General features: G+C 39.0%; 1 protein-coding gene across 2 annotated transcripts in view; it reads left to right on the top strand.

Moving 5' to 3' along the window:
• CTNNA3 (catenin alpha 3) overlaps positions 1-21,706 on the top strand; it is a 1,694,949-nt gene that overhangs the window by 131,346 nt on the left and 1,541,897 nt on the right. For both annotated transcript variants that reach the window (XM_017348752.4, XM_070057731.2), the window contains exon 5: positions 1,342-1,461. In XM_017348752.4, the coding sequence (XP_017204241.3) occupies positions 1,342-1,461 (120 nt within the window). The remainder of the gene's footprint in view (positions 1-1,341; positions 1,462-21,706) is intronic.

Raw genomic sequence — 21,706 nt, 5'->3', positions numbered from 1 at the left:
TTCTTTTGAAAGTTAAATTGAAATGCATAAAGCACCTGGTACTGAGCAGGCACTCAATAAATGCCAGTGTCCTCTCATTTCTGAGTGTCATATCTAGTTTCTTCTGTAGTGTTTAAGTTCCTTGAGGGAAGAAAGTATGTTTTATATTAACAGCGCTTTGTGCATAGTAGGTTCTAAGTGATTATTTGTAGAATTTAATTTACTGTCCTGCTGTGGAAGTTTAGCACTGTTATTTCCCATTTCTTTTTACTCTGTCACATTGGATTGAGATAAACATGTTGCTTTCGTGGAATTGAGAATTTAATTCAGTATCATGTCATTCCAATATGACTTATTTCATGAGTTTGATATAGTAAGGGTCTAATCGTTTTCGTGGAAACTTAATTATATTCTATAAAATCTTATTAACCTGTCTCATGGCATCATAATCATATTTGAGTCTGGTGAGTTTAAGATGGTAAAGTCTCTATCTGGAAATCTATCTAATAGCACAAGAGTGAGAATATGGCAAATAATGACATAAAGATAGAGCAAATGCACATATCTGGCAATTACATTATTTGACATTCTCAATCATTAACCCTCCATAGGATGTTCTAATTTACTAAAAATGAACAGAGTTCAATTTCTTTTGAGCTCCCTTTGCTTAATTAATTATCAGTAGCAGACAGTCTTCTGTGATCTACAGCAGTTTGTCACCTTTGCATTTATCTAGTATCTGAGTTAAAAATGAGAGCATTCTGATTCAGCAGAACTGATTTCATAACTCAGCTATGTTATAGAGCAGAAGTGAATAAATGTTTGCTGAACATGTCACATGTGCTTCCATCATCAGAATGTTAGTGCTCCTTCCTTCTCAAAGCATAAACCCTAAGAGATATTCCTTGCTGAAGTTATTTATTTTGCATATATATTTCTACAGAGGTAAGCCAGGTCCCATGCTATTATAGCAAAATATTATGCAGGCAGCTAACTTCTCATAAATTTGTTTTAGTGATTGGGATATGGGAACTGTTTTGATGCTTCCTTTTTTTTAAAAAAAGAAACAGTTATCCTAATATATGAAGTTTTTTTTAAATGATCTATACTAATATATTAGAATGAGGACTAAATATACTTCTAATTCTTGTGTTAACATTGGTTGTACTTAATGTACAGTTTCTGGTTCCTTACAATTTTTCCTAATTATTTGATTGAAAGATAATTAGCTAGCAATTTTTATCTCTGTATTAATGAAGCGAGAAACGGAGGTTCATTATTGCCTGTTTCTCTGTGTTAGCTAGCTGGGGATTTGAGAAAAATATTCTGCTATCTTAAATGATCTTTTGTTTTCAATTTCAGGTTCAAAGGACCTTTCAGTCTCTTAAAAACGTTTCCAACAAATCTGACCTCCAGAAAACATACCAGAAGCTTGGGAAAGAGCTAGAAAATCTGGATTATTTAGCCTTCAAACGTCAGCAGGTAGGAGTCAGAGCTCTCCTTGGCAAAGGAAAGGAGCATGTTAGACTTCCTGCTGTTTTGCCTGCCAGAGAGAGGTACAGGTGGGTCTAGGGAGACTTACCTTCTAAGGGTTAGGGCACAAATAGGTTGTACTGCGTTGATCCACTGTGTTCTTACGGCTTCCTGCAGTGTTCAGTGTGGTCCTTGCTTTTAGATGTGAATGTTACGGGTTTCCACATGTGTGCCCATACCTCGCCTAAAGAAAACTCCTGCTGGTTTGTGAAGGTCCAACTTCCCTTTGACTAACAATGTCTCTGGCTAAAAGGTAACCTCTATGATGGCTTGGTCACATAGTGTTTATATTTGGCAGGGGGATAGCTGAAGAGAAAAATAACTTGAAGGAGAAAAAGCTGTGGATGCATATATAAAATGAAGGCAAAGAGTAAAAAATATGCCAAAATATTAATCGGTCTTTATTTTTTTGTTCTATCTTTGAATAATTAAACATTTGCTTCATGTGGAAGGTTGAAGGAAAATATACTTTACAAATGCAAGTCTTTTTGCCTCCTTGTGCAGGCTTCAAGATAAATCCATAGCTAAAATAAGCTTTTACAAGATTCTCTAAGAATTGATACTTTATAAACCCAATATTCACAGTAATTAAATTCTGGGTCTTTTTGAGTTAGTCCCACAGTAGTTCGAGGGCTGGTCTGTTCCAGTTTCTTCACAGCCACTAGGTGTCAGATTTGTAAAGCTTTTTCTTTAATAGAATGTTTATTCCTATCAGAACAGCCAGTTACACGTTTAATTTAGGTTGCATGAAATTTGGGGATGTGCTCAGTGATGGATATCATCTAGAAAAATGACTAAATGACTATCTTGCATGGCCAGGCACCAAGTCCATCACTTAAGAGTCTTCCTGTGGTGTGGCAAAGGGTGTAATATTCTGGTCATTGCCCAATTTACAAATTTTAGGTCTTTTAGATGAGGATTTTCAAAGCAAGACTTCTTATATTTAAACCTCATTAAGTTTTTATGATGTAATCTAGAAATATTGGCCTGAAAAGAGAGTTACATTCTGGATCTTAGTCTATCACATTTATTATTTGACCTTTCTATGGTCTTTCTTTTCTTTCTTTCTTTCTCCCTGGAACTTTGTTTTGTATAATATTACAAGCAAATTATACTTTAATATATATGAAAAGGCCACAATATCCATGTAAATTTTATTTAAAAAATTAGTACTGACCTAGATATTAGCACATATAACACAGTCATAGTTACTGAAAACTGCTACAGCGAGCTCTCAGATGTAGCTGCTTAAAATGCACATTGTGCGTCACTGCTCTGGCCTGTGCAATTTTTAGCACAGTTTTGTTTCCAAGACCGTATTTTATTACTGAAGGGTATTTTATTTGGCAGACAGTAGTCATTGTCCTCTTTTATCCTTTCTCATTAGAACATTCCAGTGATTCTTACATTAGACAGTTGTGAATCTGGGTGAAGGTGAATGCTTCGAGGGTAAAAGGATAGAGCTCTGTGAGAATGGCACTGAGGACAGATAGGTAAATTGTCCATGTTTGAGGAAAAAATGGGCACATGGGGTGTATATGTTATATGTATATGTTATTAAGTAACAATTACATGCCATCTAATATTATAGAAACATTTATGAATCAAGTCATTAAATTCTTATAATAATATGGTGGGATTGATTTTATTATTGCCATTTTACACCTGAGAAAAAACTCTTAAGAGAATTAAGTAACTTTCTTATAGTCATAGTGATAAAACATGAAGCTGGGCTTCAAATCTTATCAGATTGACTCCAAACTTGGATGTTGCATTTCCTGTATGGGGCATGACTGAAAGGGTCAGAATATCAGATCTTTTCTGATTTGGTAGAATTTGTCTTTTATCTCCCATCCTATTCCTTTATAGCTCCAAAAACCTAATAAGCAAATACTGGAAGGTGCTTTTTTTCTCCAACTGGAAAATAGTTAGGTCCTTGTAAAAACTGCCAATTCTACAAGAAAGGTGTCCCATATTAAGGCAGGATTCTTTGTACTAGAGAATTAGTCATGGTTTGTTCTCTCATCCATTATTCCTCAGTGTGACAGAATGTAAACTGCATAAGGAAATTGCCTTTTTTGTCACCTTCAATGTTGTGTCCTTTCCAGTGTTCATGACAGTATCTGGCCCATCACAAATACCCAATAAATATTATTGGTGGTGTTGTTGCTATGAGAAAGAAGTATGCCAAAAGATTTGGTTTCAGATTGTGGGTAATTAAAATGGATATGTTTTGCTATCCTTTTAAAATTTGGAAGGGCATTGTTTCCTGGTTTCCTGGATGCTGGAGGCTGATAGATTGACCTTTGCCTATATATTATTTATGTTTTCTCCTGATATATTTTCTTCTTTTATCCATTTCTTAAAGAAACGGAAAATATCAGTGTTACTGTAGGCCTGATTTTTAGGTGTCCCATGAATCAACTTTAATTATTTTCTTGGACTCACTCATATTTTACTTGCTGTCTTTTTCTGTGACATTTTTAGCATCATTTTTTGAGAGATTGTTAATGGGACTTCTTTCCTAGGCAAGAATTTAGTTTTTTTTTTAAAGAGTTATTACTGTAGCAGACATCATAGTATTGGTAGTGAGTGAAGCTACTCCTTAGGATGCTTGCATCCTGTATTGGAGAGCCTGTTTTTGTGGGGAGCAATCCGGACCAGACTGAGTTACTCGAATTAGGACTTATTCTATGCATCTGCTCTCCCACAATATGGCGCTGGGAGAGAAGTAAACAGCTTCCGCACAGCTGCCTCCAGTTCAACCAATTAACTGTAGGACTTGCTCCTGATTGGAGAGCAGCGTACTCAGCCGAGTTGGGATTGGCGGAGGAGGACTATAAAGGAGGAGAGAGACGGCATGCACCGGGAACATCTATGGGGAACATCTAAGGGAACCCGTGCAGCCCCCAGAGAGCCGGCCGGCGGTGTGCCGCTCCCCTGCGGAAGTGGGGAATGCGGCCAGGGGGAACTGCCCTTCCACGGAGGTGGAAGGGATAGTAGCCAACCCGGGAAGAACCAGCAGCAAACCCGGGGAGGGCCGAGCAGACGAAAGAACAGCGCAGGGTCCTGTGTCGTTCCTCCACGAAGAGGGGGAGCGACATAATGGTGCCGTGACTCGGATAGGAAACCTAGGAGGGAAGAAATGACTCGGATAGGAAACCTAGGAGGGAAGAAATGACTCGGATAGGAAACCTAGCTCGGATAGGAAACCTAGGACGGATAGAAAACTTAGGAGGGAAGAAACGGGAAGAACTGGGAAAATACCGGAGAGAGAGACTAGCAAATAGCCTAGGGAAAAGCCGGACGAAAAAGGAGCCGGAAGAAGCTATTGAAAGCCTAGGCATAGATTCGGATACGGACTACGGGGGGAAGCTGGGAGAAATCTCTAAGGTCGAAAGCGAAAGTGAAAGCTAGAACAAACAGACTCGGACGCGGACTGTGGGGAGAGGCCAGGAGAAATGAGGGAGGAATATCGTTGGAGGAAAGCTTGGGGAAACATACCGGGTAGAGAAAACTGTTAGGGAAATTGAAGCCGCGGGGGGCAGGCCGAGGCGGAAACGAAAGCCACTTTGGGGTTCTCAGGTTAGCCCGGGAATAGGGGGCGAAAAGTTGAAACCAGAAGCTGAGACGTAAGCCAGATTGGGATCCGTCTGATTAGCCCGGGGAGCAAAGGACGGGAAGCCAAACCGTGGGGCGGAGACGTACGCTGGGTTGAATTCGCCAGGCTAGCCCGGGGAACTTAGATTGAATCCTAGTGGCGGAGACGCAAGCTACGCTGTGTTACTCGCGGAAGCCGCCGCGTGCAGAGAGAGCACGGGGCGTGAATAGATAGGGAATGCTGGCGTAGGCCGTGGTTCAGACGCGAAAGGGTTAAGCGTGGAGACCGCGGACCGCGCAAAGCCGGGAAGCCGCGCAGAGAGGCGCGCGGGCTGAAGCGGCGCAGAGCCGGGAACCCGCCGGCGGGGCGAGGTGCCGGAAAGCCGCAGGGATAAGAGAAACAGAAGTTTGGAAGTGAAGTAAAAGAGAAATGGGAATGCTGGAAGATAGAAGTGAAATGGGAGAGGTAGGAATGCCCGGAGATAGAGAAATAGAGAAAAATAAGGCCTCCCCTCAACATGCCAATTAGAAGGCTTGGATTCGGTCTGCCTGATTTAAGGCAGTAAGCGCCAGCAAAGCTCGACCAGAGTATGAGCTGCAGGTCACCGAAGATAGGCACGAACCAACACTAATAAGTCTCCCCCACAATAAGGCAATGAGAAGGCTTGGATTCGGTTTGCCTGATAGGTTTTGTAAACACCTGCAGGCAGTTCTAGCAGAGCAGAGCATGCGCTGCAGGGCACCGAACACAGGCACGCATCAGCGCCTAAAAACCTCCTCACAATGGCGAAGAGAGGACCCGGATTCGGTTTTCCTGATTGATAGGACTTGTAAGAGCCTGTGGCGGCTCTAGCAAGTAGAGCAGAGTGTGTGCCGCGGGACACCGAGGACAGGCGCGTATCAACGATAAAAAATAAAAAGAAAGGGGGATCTGTGGGGAGCAATCCGGACCAGACTGAGTTACTCGAATTAGGACTTATTCTATGCATCTGCTCTCCCACAATATGGCGCTGGGAGAGAAGTAAACAGCTTCCGCACAGCTGCCTCCAGTTCAACCAATTAACTGTAGGACTTGCTCCTGATTGGAGAGCAGCGTACTCAGCCGAGTTGGGATTGGCGGAGGAGGACTATAAAGGAGGAGAGAGACGGCATGCACCGGGAACATCTATGGGGAACATCTAAGGGAACCCGTGCAGCCCCCAGAGAGCCGGCCGGCGGTGTGCCGCTCCCCTGCGGAAGTGGGGAATGCGGCCAGGGGGAACTGCCCTTCCACGGAGGTGGAAGGGATAGTAGCCAACCCGGGAAGAACCAGCAGCAAACCCGGGGAGGGCCGAGCAGACGAAAGAACAGCGCAGGGTCCTGTGTCGTTCCTCCACGAAGAGGGGGAGCGACAGTTTTGATTCTTGGCTCCTCTGCTTCCCATCCAACTTTCTACTAATGTGCCTGGGAGACAGCAGAAAATGTCCTAAGTATTTGGGTCCATGCCACCCACATGGGAAACTTGGAGAGAGTCCCAGGCTCTTGGCTTTGCCTATCCCAACTCCAGCTATGTTGAAAATTTGAGAAGTGAACCAACAAATTAAAGATCTTCCTCCTTTTTTTTTTCCTCTCTCTCTATTTGTGTGTGTGTCTCTCTCCCTTTTTGTCACTCTGCCTTTCAATTGAATGAATAGATAATATAAAAAATTGTGAGTACTCCTGTTCTTTGTGTCAGGTCACATCCAGTTCTGCATTTTTCTACTTTCAAAAAGACTAGTGTTGAAAATAACTTTGGTTGGAAAAGGTGAGAGAGGAAGCCATGATAGGTGAGGTGGTGCTTACTGGAATGAGTCATCCTGAAGTAAATAGACGAGAAAGCAGGATTAACCTGAGAATCTGGAGACTTTTCAGTTCTTCCTACCTGGAGATGCAGTCTTAGAGTTTAAGTACTTGGAATGCTTGGTGTTAAATCCTCCTGACTGGTGCTATGGAGGAAGGTAATAGCAAACCAAAACTATTACACAGATATTGGATTTATATATTAATTTGAGAGGTTATAAATCAAGAGACCTCCTTGGGGCTTAGATTTTGTGTAGTAAAATAAAATAAAATTTGATAAACTTGATTTTAATTCTTTCCTTTCTTCTACCCTTAATAGTTATGATAACATTATTAAACATATCTTCTTTTTTTAAAGGTGACTTTAAAAAAAGATTTATTTATGTATTTGAAAGGCAGAGCTACAAACAGACAGGCAGTGGCAGAGGCAGAGAGAGGTCTTCCATCTGCTGATTCACTCTCCAAATGTCTGCAATGGCCGGAGCTGGGCCTATCCCAAGTCAGGAGTCAGAAGTTTCCTGTGGGTCTCCCATGTGTGTGCAGGGGCCCAAGGACTTGGGCCATCTTCTACTGCTTTTCCAGGCCATAGCAGAGAGCTGGATCAGAAGTGAAGCAGCCGAATCTCAATCTGGCATCCATATAGGATTCCAGCACTGTAGACAGTGGCTTTATCTGCTACACCACAGCATTGGCCCCTATAAAACATATTTTCTTTCCAGAGGTTTCTGAAGTCCTTTAATATAAATTAAAGTTGACATTATTGGGTTGGGCATTCTAAACACCAGGGCACATATATATGTTGGTGCCATAATATGTAAAATTAAACTGTTGTACTTCAGATACATATCTGTGTTGGAATACATCGCGTACCTATGATTCTTGTCTTGTATTCATTGCATATTGTTGTTGCCCTTTTGTTTTCATAGAAGATTTATACACTCTGGTATTTAGAGTTTACATAGCTCCTTTCTATTTACTTATTTATCTACTAATCATTCTTTAAATTCAAACTGAAGCCTAGCCTCCTTCATAAACTGCATTCTAAGAGCACTAGTCAATGTGTAAACTCTTCATTCTTTGCTATTCTTAGCTATTATCTGTGTAATGTAATTTAGCATCTGATTAATTGTGTAATCATTGAGAAGCAATCTGGTGTAGTGGTTAGACTGTAGGCTTTGTAGTTATCCAAACCAGGTTAGACTTATTTGTACTGCCTTGGATATCCAAGTTTCCTCTTTTATATAAAATATAAAGTCTCTTAAAGTATATGCAGCTCTTAGTACAACACCTGGTGTGTGTATAGGATAAATGGTAGTGTATAATATTGTTTTAGGTTATCCTCATAAGCATTTTCCTAAATGTAAATGGAAAATGACTAAACAAAAATTTGTAAGTCCCTATAAGATATATTCTCTATTTTATATGCCTTTATACAGCACATAGGATCTAGCACTGTTCAGAACATAAAAATAGAATGTTTTTGGACATATGCAGTCTTGTTTTTGAACATATGCAGGTTGCTGGTTTGTGTCACAGAAAGGACATATTGATATCTCACAAGATGGGAGATTCATCATTTGGTTCTAACGTGTTTCTAAGGAAAATAGCTAAAGTTATTTTTACTTGATGGAAAATGAAATGAATCTTGGATCCAATGTTCTAGCTAAACCCCGACTCATATAATTATTATACTTTATATACCTACACTTCCCTATGCTATTGTACAATACAGTTTTTCAGGTATAAGCAACTGATTTTTTCTTTCACTAAGCTAGGTATGTTAACCCTTTTAGATAACTTGAAAACTGGAAGGGTACTTAATTCCTTGTAGGATAAGAATTGAATTGAAAATGAACTTTTTTTTAATGAAGAAATATATAAATAAATTAGATGAAATTTATTTAGTGAGCATGACTGTAGGTTAACAACTTTTAGTTGAAAAATAAAATTTTACTTATTATCTCCTGTCTTCAATAATGGACATCTTCACAGGTGTGATAGACAGGAGATTACAAGAGTTGGCTCTGAGGTGGAGAAAAAGGAAACACTTTGCATACTATTGGAGGGAATGTCAATTGGTAAACTATGTAGTTTTCTATATCAGTATCTTGAAGAGATATCTGCACTCTTACATTCATTGCAGTTCTATTCACAAAAAAACAATATGGGATCAACCTCTGTGTCTACAACCAGACAGATGAGTAAAGAAAATGGCACCTCTCTCTCAGATCCCTCTCTTTCCCTCCCTTTCTATGTGAATATTGTTCAATCTTAAAAAAGAAGGAAATCTTGCCTTGGAGATTACAGGGATGAGCCCGGAGGCCAGGCCCAGAAAGACAAATACGATTTATGTGTGGAATCTAAATGGTCAGTTACAAGATGAACCAGTTCTGAGGATCTAACGTACAGCATGAGTGGCATGGATATATTCATTGATTTGATTATAGTAATCAGTATACAATGTATATATTATATTTGGTATATATCAAATTATCATTCTGTATACTTTGGATATATTTCATTTTATTTGTCAATTACATATTTTAAAGTAAAAAAGGAAATAAAGTCCATATGGATAATGATTGACCATACAGAAAGTCTTGGGCTTACCCTGGAAACCAAGAGCCCTGGGGACACAAGACTATAGTGCTTAGTCAAATAAAACTGAATAGTACTAGACTTGCTGTTGTTGTACTATAGTATAAGAGAAGAGGTAGTTGATTAATCCCAGTAATAATTTCCAACTATGTAAAGTCTTAAAACCAGCAAAATATGATGAATCAGCATAAGGGGATATGCAATGATATTGCACTAGATTTTGTTTATTTAAAGACAGCAAAAGCACACTTTGCACTGGGATTAACACTAAAATGTAGATTATAAATATATTTTACTCAAGAGCTTTACAAATAAAGAACATATACATCTGGAAGTATTTAGATGCAGTTTAAGAAAGTGTAATGGTGAAGCTGGACTGAATGAGCACTAATGGGAGGTGCTAAGCTTCTAGAACAATGGTTCTATAGGCAATAGACTTACTTTGTTGCATATCCCCTTATGCTGATTCATAATATTTTGCTTGTTTTTAAGTCTTTTTTTTCTTTTTTTATTGACAGGCAGAGTTAGACAATGAGAGAGAGAGAGACAGAGAGAAAGGTCTTCCTCTTTCCGTTGGTTTACCCCTCAAGTGGCCGCTACAGCTGGTGCGTTGTGGCTGGCGTGCTGCGCCGATCTGAAGCCAGGAGCCAGGTGCTTCCTCCTGGTCTCCCATGCAGGTGCAGGGCCCAAGCACTTGGGCCATCCTCCACTGCCTTCCCAGGCCGTAGCAGAGAGCTGGACTGGAAGAGGAGCAACCGGGACAGAATCTGGCGCCCCAACCAGGACTAGAACTCCGGGGTGCCGGCACTGCAGGTGGAGGATTAGCCTAGTGAGCCGTGGTGCTGGCCATGCTTTCAAGTCTTTACAAGGTTGAAAAGTATTACTGGAACTCATCAACTGCTTGTTCTCTTATTCTGTAATAAAACAAGCCTGGCTTTATTCACTTTTGTTTCACTAAGAAATTAATCCAACCCTCTTGAAATTTTCTGACTGAATTATTCCTTTTAAGAGTAAGTGAACCAAAGTCTGCTAAAATATTCATCTGTTCTTGATGGTATTCTGTTTCTTATTTGCCCAATCAAGTAAAATTATTGTTTATGCCATTTATAAACTTTTTTCAGAAGATCTCAAAGCATTTCAGTATCATTTAAAGATTTATTGTACATAGAAAATGCTGAATTATGAAACAGTGTGCTACACTAAAGTTCAAACCAACCCAAACATGTTTTATTCTATCTACTACATATGCAATTCCATTTCAATTCAGTTGTACACAGTTGTTTGTTCCAGAGGGAAAAAAGATGGCATTACATTTATTCTTCAGTTTTATGACATGGAGAGAGAGAATGTTGGATACATAATTCAAGGTTATTCTGAATCAATATAAGCTTAAGAATTAGTATTCACATTCCCTAATTTCTAGCTCATTGCAGTAGCTGTCTGACAATTTTCATTACTTCATAAAGTATAGATATTTATAGGGTGATTTCTTTTCCTATAAAATCTGAGAAAAAATCTGTAAGATATTTGTGTGAAAGTCCTGCCTTTTATTAAACGTGAAAGAAAGAGTAGTGCACTTTACACATTTTTTTTCTTTCTAAAATTTGATTTCCACATTGATAGTTCATGATCATGACAAATAGGTATCTTCTATTAAATTCATGAAGTAAAAACATAGTCATAATCTTAGTCATAAGGTTTGCTATCTGTTGTCTCTGGTATTGAGTTTTTTTGGTAGAATTTAGGTAGAAAGATGGTGAATCCAGCACATAATAACTTATTTACATGACTAGAAAAGTTTTATTAATTTTTATAAGGCTGTTTGCTAGACAATAGCTTGCCTTATGGGCAATTTATAGCCACTTTATAGTGGAAAATGTTTATTGAGTAGTTAATGCTTTGTTATAGGTTGTTTCAAAATTTACAATGCTGAATTGAGAGGTGATGAAAAACTTCAGCATTTGCATCAATGTGGTGCTTATTTGTGTATGTCTTATATTGACATAGTGAAGTCCATAAAGTTGTCAATAAAAATTGAGATTGAGAATAAATTACGTAAGAGTTAACTCTGAAAATGATTATTTCTTTAGTCTTTTTTGTAACTTGGAAATGATCTATACATGAAAATAGAACCCATTTTCACTGCCAAGATTATTGACCTCTGCTGGTTTAACATGCAAACTAAAGAGAATATATAAGACCAGAGAACTAAATTAATGAGTCTTCAGAATTAGTCTAATCCAAATTGGTTTATTTATATTTTTAAAAATATTTGAGAGGCATAGACAAACAGAGACAGATAGAGCTACTTATCTGCTGTTTTCACTCCTCAAATGGCTTTAATGTTCAAGGCTAACCCAGGGTAGAAGCTGGGAGCTGGGAACATAGTTGTATGGCAATATCCCAGTTATGTGAGCCAATACAATTTCTCCTTAGGTTTGCTTCAGCAGGAATCTGGAGCCAGGAGCCAGAACTTTATATTAAACCCAGGCATGCCAAAATGTAGTACAGGTGTCTTATCCAAAGTCTTAACCAGTAAGCTAAACACTCATCCCATAACTGAATTATTATTTTTAAAGATGAGAAAAATGAGGCTTACCAAGATTAAATATCTTGTGCAAGGCCATAAATTTTGCTAATGGAAGAGCTGGGACAAGAACAAATATGATATTTTCTTGTAGTCTTTGGTTCATTGGTGAGTCCTTTAGCATAAGTCAACTTATTGATTGTTTGCCATGTCTGGTTTGTGTTCTGATTGAGAAAAAGCCTGCAATATGAAAAATATTGCTTTCCGGTTTGAACAGCTGCATGATTCTGAGACTGGACTGGTAACAAAAGTCCCTTAAATTGTAAAAAGAAAGCCAGAACATTCAGTTTATTTGATAGTGGTCATGGTTTGGGTTGGCTTTCTCAGGTGTGGTCGGAAGGAAAGGCTCTTAGAGCAACCTTTATGGAAAAATCATACTTCTTATAGCTTTTGCATCTTAAGAAACATTTCCATCATCAAACCTCTGCTAGACTCAAGCAGTGACACTTTCTCAGGGAACAGCTAGAACAGAGGTGTCCTTCTTAGATTCCCCCAATAAAGAATGTGGGTGGTATCTTCTCTAAAATGTGAGCCATCAGCCGTATCAAGACTCTAAGGTCTAATGATTTCCCAAAGAAATTCATACAAATTGCCTTTGTTTTATGAGAGGAGTGAGCAGAAAGGTTGTCTTTGCAGAATCTGAAGCTTTTTTTTTTTTTCCAAAGCTTTGATTAACTTTGTAAAAACATTCTTATAACAAGCATATAGTACTGGTCTTTGGCCCTCCAGAAAATTAATAGGCAAAATGCACTGACTATTCACAAAAACTTTTGCTATGACTTTATGATACTTTCTTCTTGTGTGGTGTGCTTTTTTTGACCTCTTGGTAGACATTGTGTTGGTTATGTTTTGTGTATAGAAACATGCTGATAAACGCTTATTTTATCTCCTGCTATAATTCTTGGCAGAAATGTTTTCAAATCTTTTAAATGAATTTTTTTTTATTTATTTGAAAGCTAGAGTGACAGAGAGGGAGAGTTAGAGAAAGAGATCTTCATCTGCCTGTTCACTCCCAAAATGGCTGCAATGGGCAGGGCTGGACCAGTCTGAAATTAGAAGCTAGAACTATATCTGGATCTTCCATGTGGCCCAAGTACTTGGGCCATCATTGATTGCTTTGCTGGGTACATTAACATAGGCTGGGTCAGAAGTGAAACAGCTAGGATCAAACCAGTGTTCTGGTGCTGGCATTGCAGGTAGTGGCTTAACCCCCTGCATTACAACGTCAGACCAATGATTTATTTTATAACCAGTTTGTTATTGGTATATAAAAGCTCTGTTTTAAAATTTATTTACTTTCACCTTATTTGAAAGGTAGAGAAAGAGAGAGATTGATTGATGAATCTTCCATTTGCTGTTTCATTGCTTAAATGCCCAGAACAGCTAGGGTTCAGGTAGGCTGAAGCCAGGAGCCTGGAACTCCATACTGGTTTTCCACATGTGTTACAGGGACCCACATAACTGGGCCATCAACTACTGCATCCCAGAATATGCATTAGCAGAAATCTGCATCAGAAGCAGAGTAGCTGAGGCTTGAACCTGGCTCTCCAGTATGGGATCCCATGCTGGGACTTAACTACTTTACCAAATGCACACCCCATGATATTGTTTTTTATGTGTTAATTTTGTATCCTGTATCTTCACTGAATTCATTTATCAATTCCATATTTTTTTTTTGACAGGCAGAGTGGACAGTAAGAGAGAGAGACAGAGAGAAAGGTCTTCCTTTGCTGTTGGTTCACCCTCCAATGGCCGCCATGGCCAGCGTGCTGCGGCCGGCGCACCACACTGATCTGATGGCAGGAGCCAGGTACTCATCCTGGTCTCCCATGGGGTGCAGGGCCCAAGCACTTGGGCCATCCTCCACTGCACTCCCTGGCCACAGCAGAGAGCTGGCCTGGAAGAGGGGCAACCGGGACAGAATCTGGCGCCCTGACCAGGACTAGAACCCGGTATGCCGGTGCCGCAAGGCAGAGGATTAGCCTAGAGAGCCGTGGTGCCGGCCAATTCCATATATTTTTATAGGCTATTTAGATTTTCTATGTATTAGATCATGTCTTCTGCAAACAAGAATAATTTTATTTCTTCTTTTCAATTTTAGTGTTGTTTATTTCTTTCTCATGCACACTTGCTATGGCTAAGATTTCCAGTACTATGTTAAATAGAACTGGTGAAAGTACAAATCCTTGTTCCTGATTTTTTTTGGCTTTTCTCCCATTTAGCATTATGTTAGCCACAGTTTTGTATATAACCTTTGTTGCATAAGTGCATATTCCTTCTGTACCTAGTTTGTTGAGGGTTTTTGTCAGATGGGATGTTTAATTTTATCCAATGCTTTTTATGTTTCTCTTGAGATGATAATATGGATTTTGTCCTGCAATCTGTTGGTATGCTGTGTAATGTTTATTGCTTTATGTATATTCATCCACCTCTCATATCTGGGATAAATCCCATTTGGTTATGGTGTATAATCTTTTTGTTGTGCTGTTGGATTCAAATTGCTAGGATTTTATTTTGAATTTTTGCATCTGTTTTCATCAGAGATAATGGTATTTAGTTTGTATTTTTGTTGTGTCTTGTTTGATTTTCCTATCAGTATTGGCTTTATAGATTGAGTTTGGCAGAATTTCTTCCTTTCAATTTTTTGGGATAGTGTAAGAATAATTGTTAATAATTCTTATTTAAATTAAGTAATAAAGAAGTAAAGTCCTGGACTTTTCTTTGTTAGGAGACTTTTTATCACTGATTCAGTCCTGTAGTTAGTTATTGGTCTTTCAGGTTTCCCATGTCTTTATGGTTCATTTTGGTAGGGTGTATGTGCCCTGAAATTAATCAATTCTTTCTAGGATTTTCAGTTTGTTGGAATACTATTGTTCATAATAATCTCTAATGGTCCTTTGTATATCTTGTGGTATCATTTGTAATGTCTCTGTTTTCATCTCTGATTTTCTTTATTTGGGTCCTCTTTCTCTGTTGGCCTAAGGGATTATCAGATTTGTTTGTCTTAAAAATCTTCATTTCATTGATTATTTGTATTTTTTAGTCTTTATTTCATTTATTTCTACTCTGATTTTTATCATTTTTAACTTTTATTTAATGAATATAAATTTCCGAAGTACAACCTTGGATTATAACGGTTTTTCCCCCCATAACCTCCCTCCCACCCGCAACCGTCCTATCTCCCACTCCCTCTCCCATCCCATTCACATCAATATTCATTTTCAATTATCTTTATATACAGAAGATCAATTTAGTATATACTAAGTAAATATTTCAACAGTTTGCACCCACACAGAAACACAAAGTATAAAGTTCCTTTGAGTACTAGATAGACCGTTAATTCACATAATACTCTGCTCTGATTTTTTTATTATTAATTTTGAGTTTGATTTGCTCGTGGGTTGTGATATTAGGTTGTTTGTTTTAAAAATTTCTGTTTTCTTGATATAAGTAGTACTGTTTGCTGTAAATTTCCCTCAAGTATTGCTTTTGCTATATCCCATAGTTTTTGGAATATTGGGATTTCATTTTCATTTGTTTTGAGAAATTCTTAAATTTCTCTTTATTTCTTCATTGCCCCAATGGTAATTCTAGAATTTATGTTTAGTTTATATGTATTTGTACAATTTCTAAAGTACCTTTTGTTGATTTCCAGTTTTATTCCATTGCAGTCAAAGAAGGTACATGATAATGATTTCAATTATTAAAAATTTGATGTTCATTTTGTAGCCTAACATGTAGTATATCCTGAGGAATGTTACATGTGCTGATGAAAAGAATGTGAATTCTATAGCTGTTGAATGAAATGTTTTGTTAATGTCTGTTTGGTCGATAATAGAGTTTGGTCTATAATAGAGTTTGGTCTATAATAGATTAAACTCTTAGGTTTCCCTGTCAGTTTTTTTGGGATGATATCAATTGGTGAAACTAAATTGTTGAAGTCCACAAATATTAGTCTTTTGGAGTTTATTTATCCTTTTATTATCTAATAATATTTGTTTTATTTAATTGGGTGCTCCAGTGTTGTGTATATGTTTATGATTGTTATTTCCTCCTGTTGAATTGATGCCTATTTTATGCTATTCTATATTATATGCCCTTCTTTGTCTCATTTACATTTTAACATTTTAATCTATTTTATGTGACAAAAGTATAGTTATTCGTGCTAGTTTTGGTTTCCATTTGTGTGGGGTATCTTTTCCCAACCATTACTTTTGTCAATGTGTATCTTTACTGGTGAAATGAATTTCTTATAGACATCATATAGTTCAGTATTTTTTTATGCTTTCATTTACTTTATACATTTTAATTGAGGAATTTAATTTGTTTATAACCAAGATTATTACTGACAAGTAAGAGTTTACTCCTGTCAATTTTGTTAATTGTTCTGATGGCTTTGTATATTCTTTGTTCCTCTCTGTGTTTCCCTTTACTTCTGTGATTTGGTGGTTTTTGCAGTGACAGAGTATGATTATTTCCTCTTTTTCATTTGTATATCTTCTTTACCAGTTTTATTCCTTATGGTGTTTCGTGATGGTAATTACCGTCCTTTTGATTTCAGATTTAGAACTTAAGCATTTCTTGTAGTGTTGGTGTTCTGATGATGAATTCCCTGTTTTTGCTTCCTTGAAAGTCTTTATTTTTCCTTCACTTCAGAAGGGTAACTTCTCAGGGTATCATATTCTTGGTTGGAAGTCTTTTAGAATTTTGAATATGTCACATTCTACTGGGCAATCATCTCTTAATCTAAAGGGATTTTTCTTAAATGTGACCTGGTGCTTTCCAGTTGTTTGTAGTATTTTCCTTGTCTTGAGCTTTTACAGCTTAACTATAATATACCGCAATGAGGACCTTTAAAGGGTCAAATCTTTTTGGGGTCCTATGGGCCTCCTGGATCTAGATGTCTATATCTTTCTCAAGTTAAAGGACATTTGCAACTATTGTTTTATTGATTAGGTTTATCATTGTCTTTTCCCTTTTGTTCATTTTTTGGAAGCCCTTGATTTAAATATTTGTTCTTTAATATCTCAGAAGTCTCCTCAAATGGTAGAGTTAGAAACATACCAGGGGATTCCAATTCAATCCCATCAAGGTGGCATGTACCAATGCCATCTCACTAGTCCCAGTGATCAATTTCTGTTCACAATTGATCGTAATGATAGGACTAAGAACCAAAGGGATCACAGAAACAAGAATAGTGTCTGCAAATACTAGCTGATAGAATCAAAAAGGGAGAGAATGATCCAACATGGGAAGTGAGATACACAGCAGACCCATAGAATGGCAGATGTCCTAAACAGCACTCTGGCCTCATAATCAGCCCTTAAGGCATGCGGATCTGGCTGAAAAGCCCATGAGAGTATTTCAGGCATGGAAAGCCAAACACTCTGGGGAAAAAAAAAAAAAAACCCTAAATGAAAGATCTCTGCGAGTGAGATCCCAGTGGAAAGAACGGGTCATCAAAGAAGGAGGTACCTTTCTCTGAAGGGAGGGGAGAACTTCCACTTTGACCATGGCCTTGTCTAAATATGATCAGAGTCAGTGAACTCAGGGGGCTTCCATAGCCTTAGCAGCCCATGACAAGAGCCTAGGGTGATTACTGAGGCCATAAACAAGGGTGTCAATTTGTTAAGTCAACAACAGGAGTCACTGTGCACTTACTCCTCATGTAGGATCTTTGTCCTTAGTGTGCTGTACATTGAGATTTAATGCTATACCTAGTACTCAAACAGTATTTTTCACTTTATGTTTCTGTGTGGGAGCAAACTGTTGAAATCTTTACTTAATGTATGCTAAACTGATCTTCTGTATATAAAGAGAATCGAAAATGAATCTTGATGTGAATGGAAGGGGAGAGGGATTGAGAAAGGGGAGGGTTGTGGGTGGGAGGGATGTTATGGGGGGGAAGCCATTGTAATCCATAAGCTGTACTTTGGAAATTTATATTCATTAAATAAAAGTTTGAAAGCAAAAAAAAAAAAAAGTCTCAGAGGCTTACCTAATTCTTTTAAATTTTATTTTACTTTAAATTTTTAACATTTAAAAAAAAAGTTTATCTGAATGGCGGAGAGACAGAGAAAGAATGAATCGTCCATCTCTTGGTTCCTTCTCCAAATGCCTGAAACAGCCAGGATTGGGCCAGGCCAAAACCAGGAATCTGGAACTCCTTTGAAGTAGGAATCTAGAATCACAAGCAGAGTTGGCATGCGAACCTAGGTACTCTGATGTGGGATACAGGTATCTTAACTGCCACACCAAATGTCTGTTCCATTCTTTTAAATTTTAATTTAAAATATGATTGGCATATTTTAAAAGACCTGTTTTCAAATTCACAAATTCCTTCTTCTGCTTGATAGAGTCTGTTAAGTCTCTCAAGTGTATTTTTGTTCCATTTTTTGAGTTCTTCGATTCTGAGATTGATTTAGTTCTTGTTATAATTTCTATCTATTTGCTGAATTTCTCATTCATGTCATGAATTGTTCTCTTTGACTGAATTGTCTGTCTGTATTATCTTGAATCTTATTGAGTTGCTTTAGAATCATTCTTTACATTCTTCTTCTTCTTTTTTTATTTATTTATTTATTTTTTTGGACAGGCAGAGTGGACAGTGAGAGAGAGACAGAGAGAAAGGTCTTCCTTTACCATTGGTTCACCCCCCAATGGCTGCTGCGGCTGGCGTGCTGCGGCCGGTGCATCGTGCTGATCCGAAGCCAGGAGCCAGGTGCTTCCTCCTGGTCTCCCATGTGGGTGCAGGGCCCAAGTACTTGGGCCATCCTCCACTGCACTCCTGGGCCATAGCAGAGAGCTGGCCTGGAAGAGGGGCAACCGGGACAGAATCCGGCGCCCCGACAGGGACTAGAACCTGGTGTGCCGGCGCCGCAGGCAGAGGATTAGCCTATTAAGCCCCGGCGCTGGCCATTCTTTAAATTCTTTTAAGGCATTTTGTCAGTATCATTTTGGGAGGTTGTTATTGGAGAATTATTGTTTTCCTTTGTAGGCATCATGTTACCTTGTTTTTATACTTCTAGTGTTCCTATACTAATATTTGCACATCTGGTGTGTCAGCTTTTATATACCATTTTTATATGGTGGCTTTTGTGGTAAAATGCTTTCTTCTGAAGAGGTGTCTCAGGGTGTCAGCTTGGTAGGTTCTATTGGCTTTGGTTTTAGTTGCTTGCTATGTTAGCCTCTTGAGCTGTAACCAATGGTGTGGTACATGTGGCAAAAGTTAGTTATCTCTTATTTTCTGAAGACTGCATGAGGATCGTGGCCCTCCATCAGCCCAGGCAGGTGTGTTGCATATAGCATTTGGTTTGGGGCACCTATTGTGTGACTCCATGGCACCATTGCCATGGAGTACCTTGGATATTTCCTCAGGCATCAGTAGGGCAAGCTCCAATGTTAATGGGTCTTTCAGCAACAGGAGTAGAGGTGCCGGTGCTATACAACATAGGGATATTTCTCTATCATCTGCAGGAGAAACTACCACTGGTGGTGGAGGCTTCCAGAAAGGAAATGGTGGTACTGGCATTGTGAACCATGGGATTCTTAACCTCAGGTCCTGCTTGAGTGACTACTGCCAGTAATGAGCACCTCTGGTGGTGGCAGGGGGACACTGAGCTGTAGACTGGAATAGACAAGTTTTCCTTCCCTGTAGGGACAAGTGCCACTAGTAGTGAGGCCTTTGTGGGAGAGATTGTCTCTTCAGGCCTTGTAGTAGAAAGGGCTATAAGGTGGTTGGAGGCAGCCGTGGAAACTGGCATGAAGCATGCATCCTCATGCCCAGCAGGGGCACATGCATCTATGGGAGAATGGAGGCAGATGCGTTCCAGACCTCAAGGGGCAGGTGCTTTTGTTTCTTAGGTTTTGGGAGAAGTACCCCCATGCTGTGCTGAGCTACCTGTCTGCCATAGTGTAGGGTACTGTTTGCACTTGGGTCTTGGGGTCGTAGTTGTCCTACTGGATCCTAGTTGGCTCATGAGGCTTGCAGCCTTTTGTGCTAGTGTGATGGAATGTCTGTAGGGCTCCTGGGGTTGGAGAGATACAGAGACATCTGTCCCCTAGGACAGTATGAATTCAACAGTGGCTTTGTTCTCAAGAAGAAGCTGAGCTGCAGCACCCTGGGCTCTGGAGCTTTAAGGGGAGACAGTGTGAGTTTATTCTCTGAAGCAAAGCTTCTGTTCAGATTCCAGATTCCAGGTAGCTTCCCCAACTGCAGCCTAAGTGATGACTATGGAGCTCTCTTGTAGCTAGGATTGCTGGCATCCCTGACAATTGAATCTGCTGGGACTACCCTGTTTATCCTTTCTCCTGTCATAGGGAATCACCCTGGCTGGGGAACTTAGGTATGCTTGCTCGTGTGCTTTGTTTCTCTCATTGTGCTGTTATTCCAGGTCTCTGTGTCTTTCAGGGTTTTCTTCTCTTCTTTTCCTTGGTTAGTGCCATTGCACTCCCTCAGTTACTCACCTAGAGGTGTAACTATTCTTTTATTGTGCTGGAAGATGAAGTGAGTGCTGCCTTTCTATTCAGCCATTTTAGAATTCTCAGGGAGATAATTCTATTTATAGTGAGAATGTATGAGATCTAATCTCAGCACATTTCAAGTATGCATTGGCTTTTTATTAATTATAATCAACATACTATACATTACCTTCTCAGAACTTTTTCATCTTATCACTCAAAGTTTGCACCATTTGGCCAATATTCTGCCCCCCACTCCCGCCCCATACACACCCCAGTTCCTAGAAACCACCATTTCTGTTTCTTTGAGTTATGCTTTTTTGGGCTCCACAAATAAATGAGATCTTATAAACTTTGTCATTCTGTGTCTCACTTATTTCACTTAGCCTAGAGTTCTATGATTTTATCACAAATGATAAAATTTCCTTCTTTTCTAAGGCTGAATTATATATTTCATTGTGTGTGTCTGTGTGTGTGTACATATACATTGTACATATACATTTTATTTATCTATTCATCTGTTGATAGGTGTGTAGGTTGTTTCTTTATCTATATTGTGAATAATACTGCAATGAACATGTGAATACAAATATTTAAATTTTTTAACATACTGATTTCCTTTGGGTATATACCAAGAAATGGGATTGCTGATTCTGTATTTTTGAGATTTCATTATTTTTCCTTAGTTTACTTTAAGGTTTGTTACTTATTTATTTTTTCAGTTACAGTATTTTTTGAAGTGTTCTTGTCATGTTAAAAGGACAGATTTCTGGAGCCAGCACTGTGGCGTAGAGGGTAAAGCTTCCACCTGCAGTGCTGGCATCCCATATGGGTGCTAGTTCTAGTCCCGGCTGCTCCACTGCCAATCCAGCTCCCTGCTAATGTGCCTGGGAAAGCAATGAAGGATGGCCCAAGACCTTGGACTCCTGCACCCATTGCAGAGACCCAGAAGAAGCTCCAGGTTCCTGGCTTCATATCGGCCCAGTTCCGGCCGTTGCGGTCATTCATTTGAGGAGTGATCCAGCGGATGGAAGACTTCTCTCTCTGCCTCTGCCTCTCTGTAACTCTGCCTTCCAAATAAATAAATACACTTTTTTTTTAAAAATGAACAGGTTTCTATATATATTGTGT

The sequence above is a fragment of the Oryctolagus cuniculus genome, chromosome 15 (assembly GCF_051225735.1).
Source record: "Oryctolagus cuniculus isolate XC-2025 breed Fujian yellow rabbit chromosome 15, ASM5122573v1, whole genome shotgun sequence".
In the NCBI taxonomy this organism is placed as follows: Eukaryota; Metazoa; Chordata; class Mammalia; order Lagomorpha; family Leporidae; genus Oryctolagus; species Oryctolagus cuniculus.
This window is presented reverse-complemented; position numbering and strand designations above follow the sequence as displayed.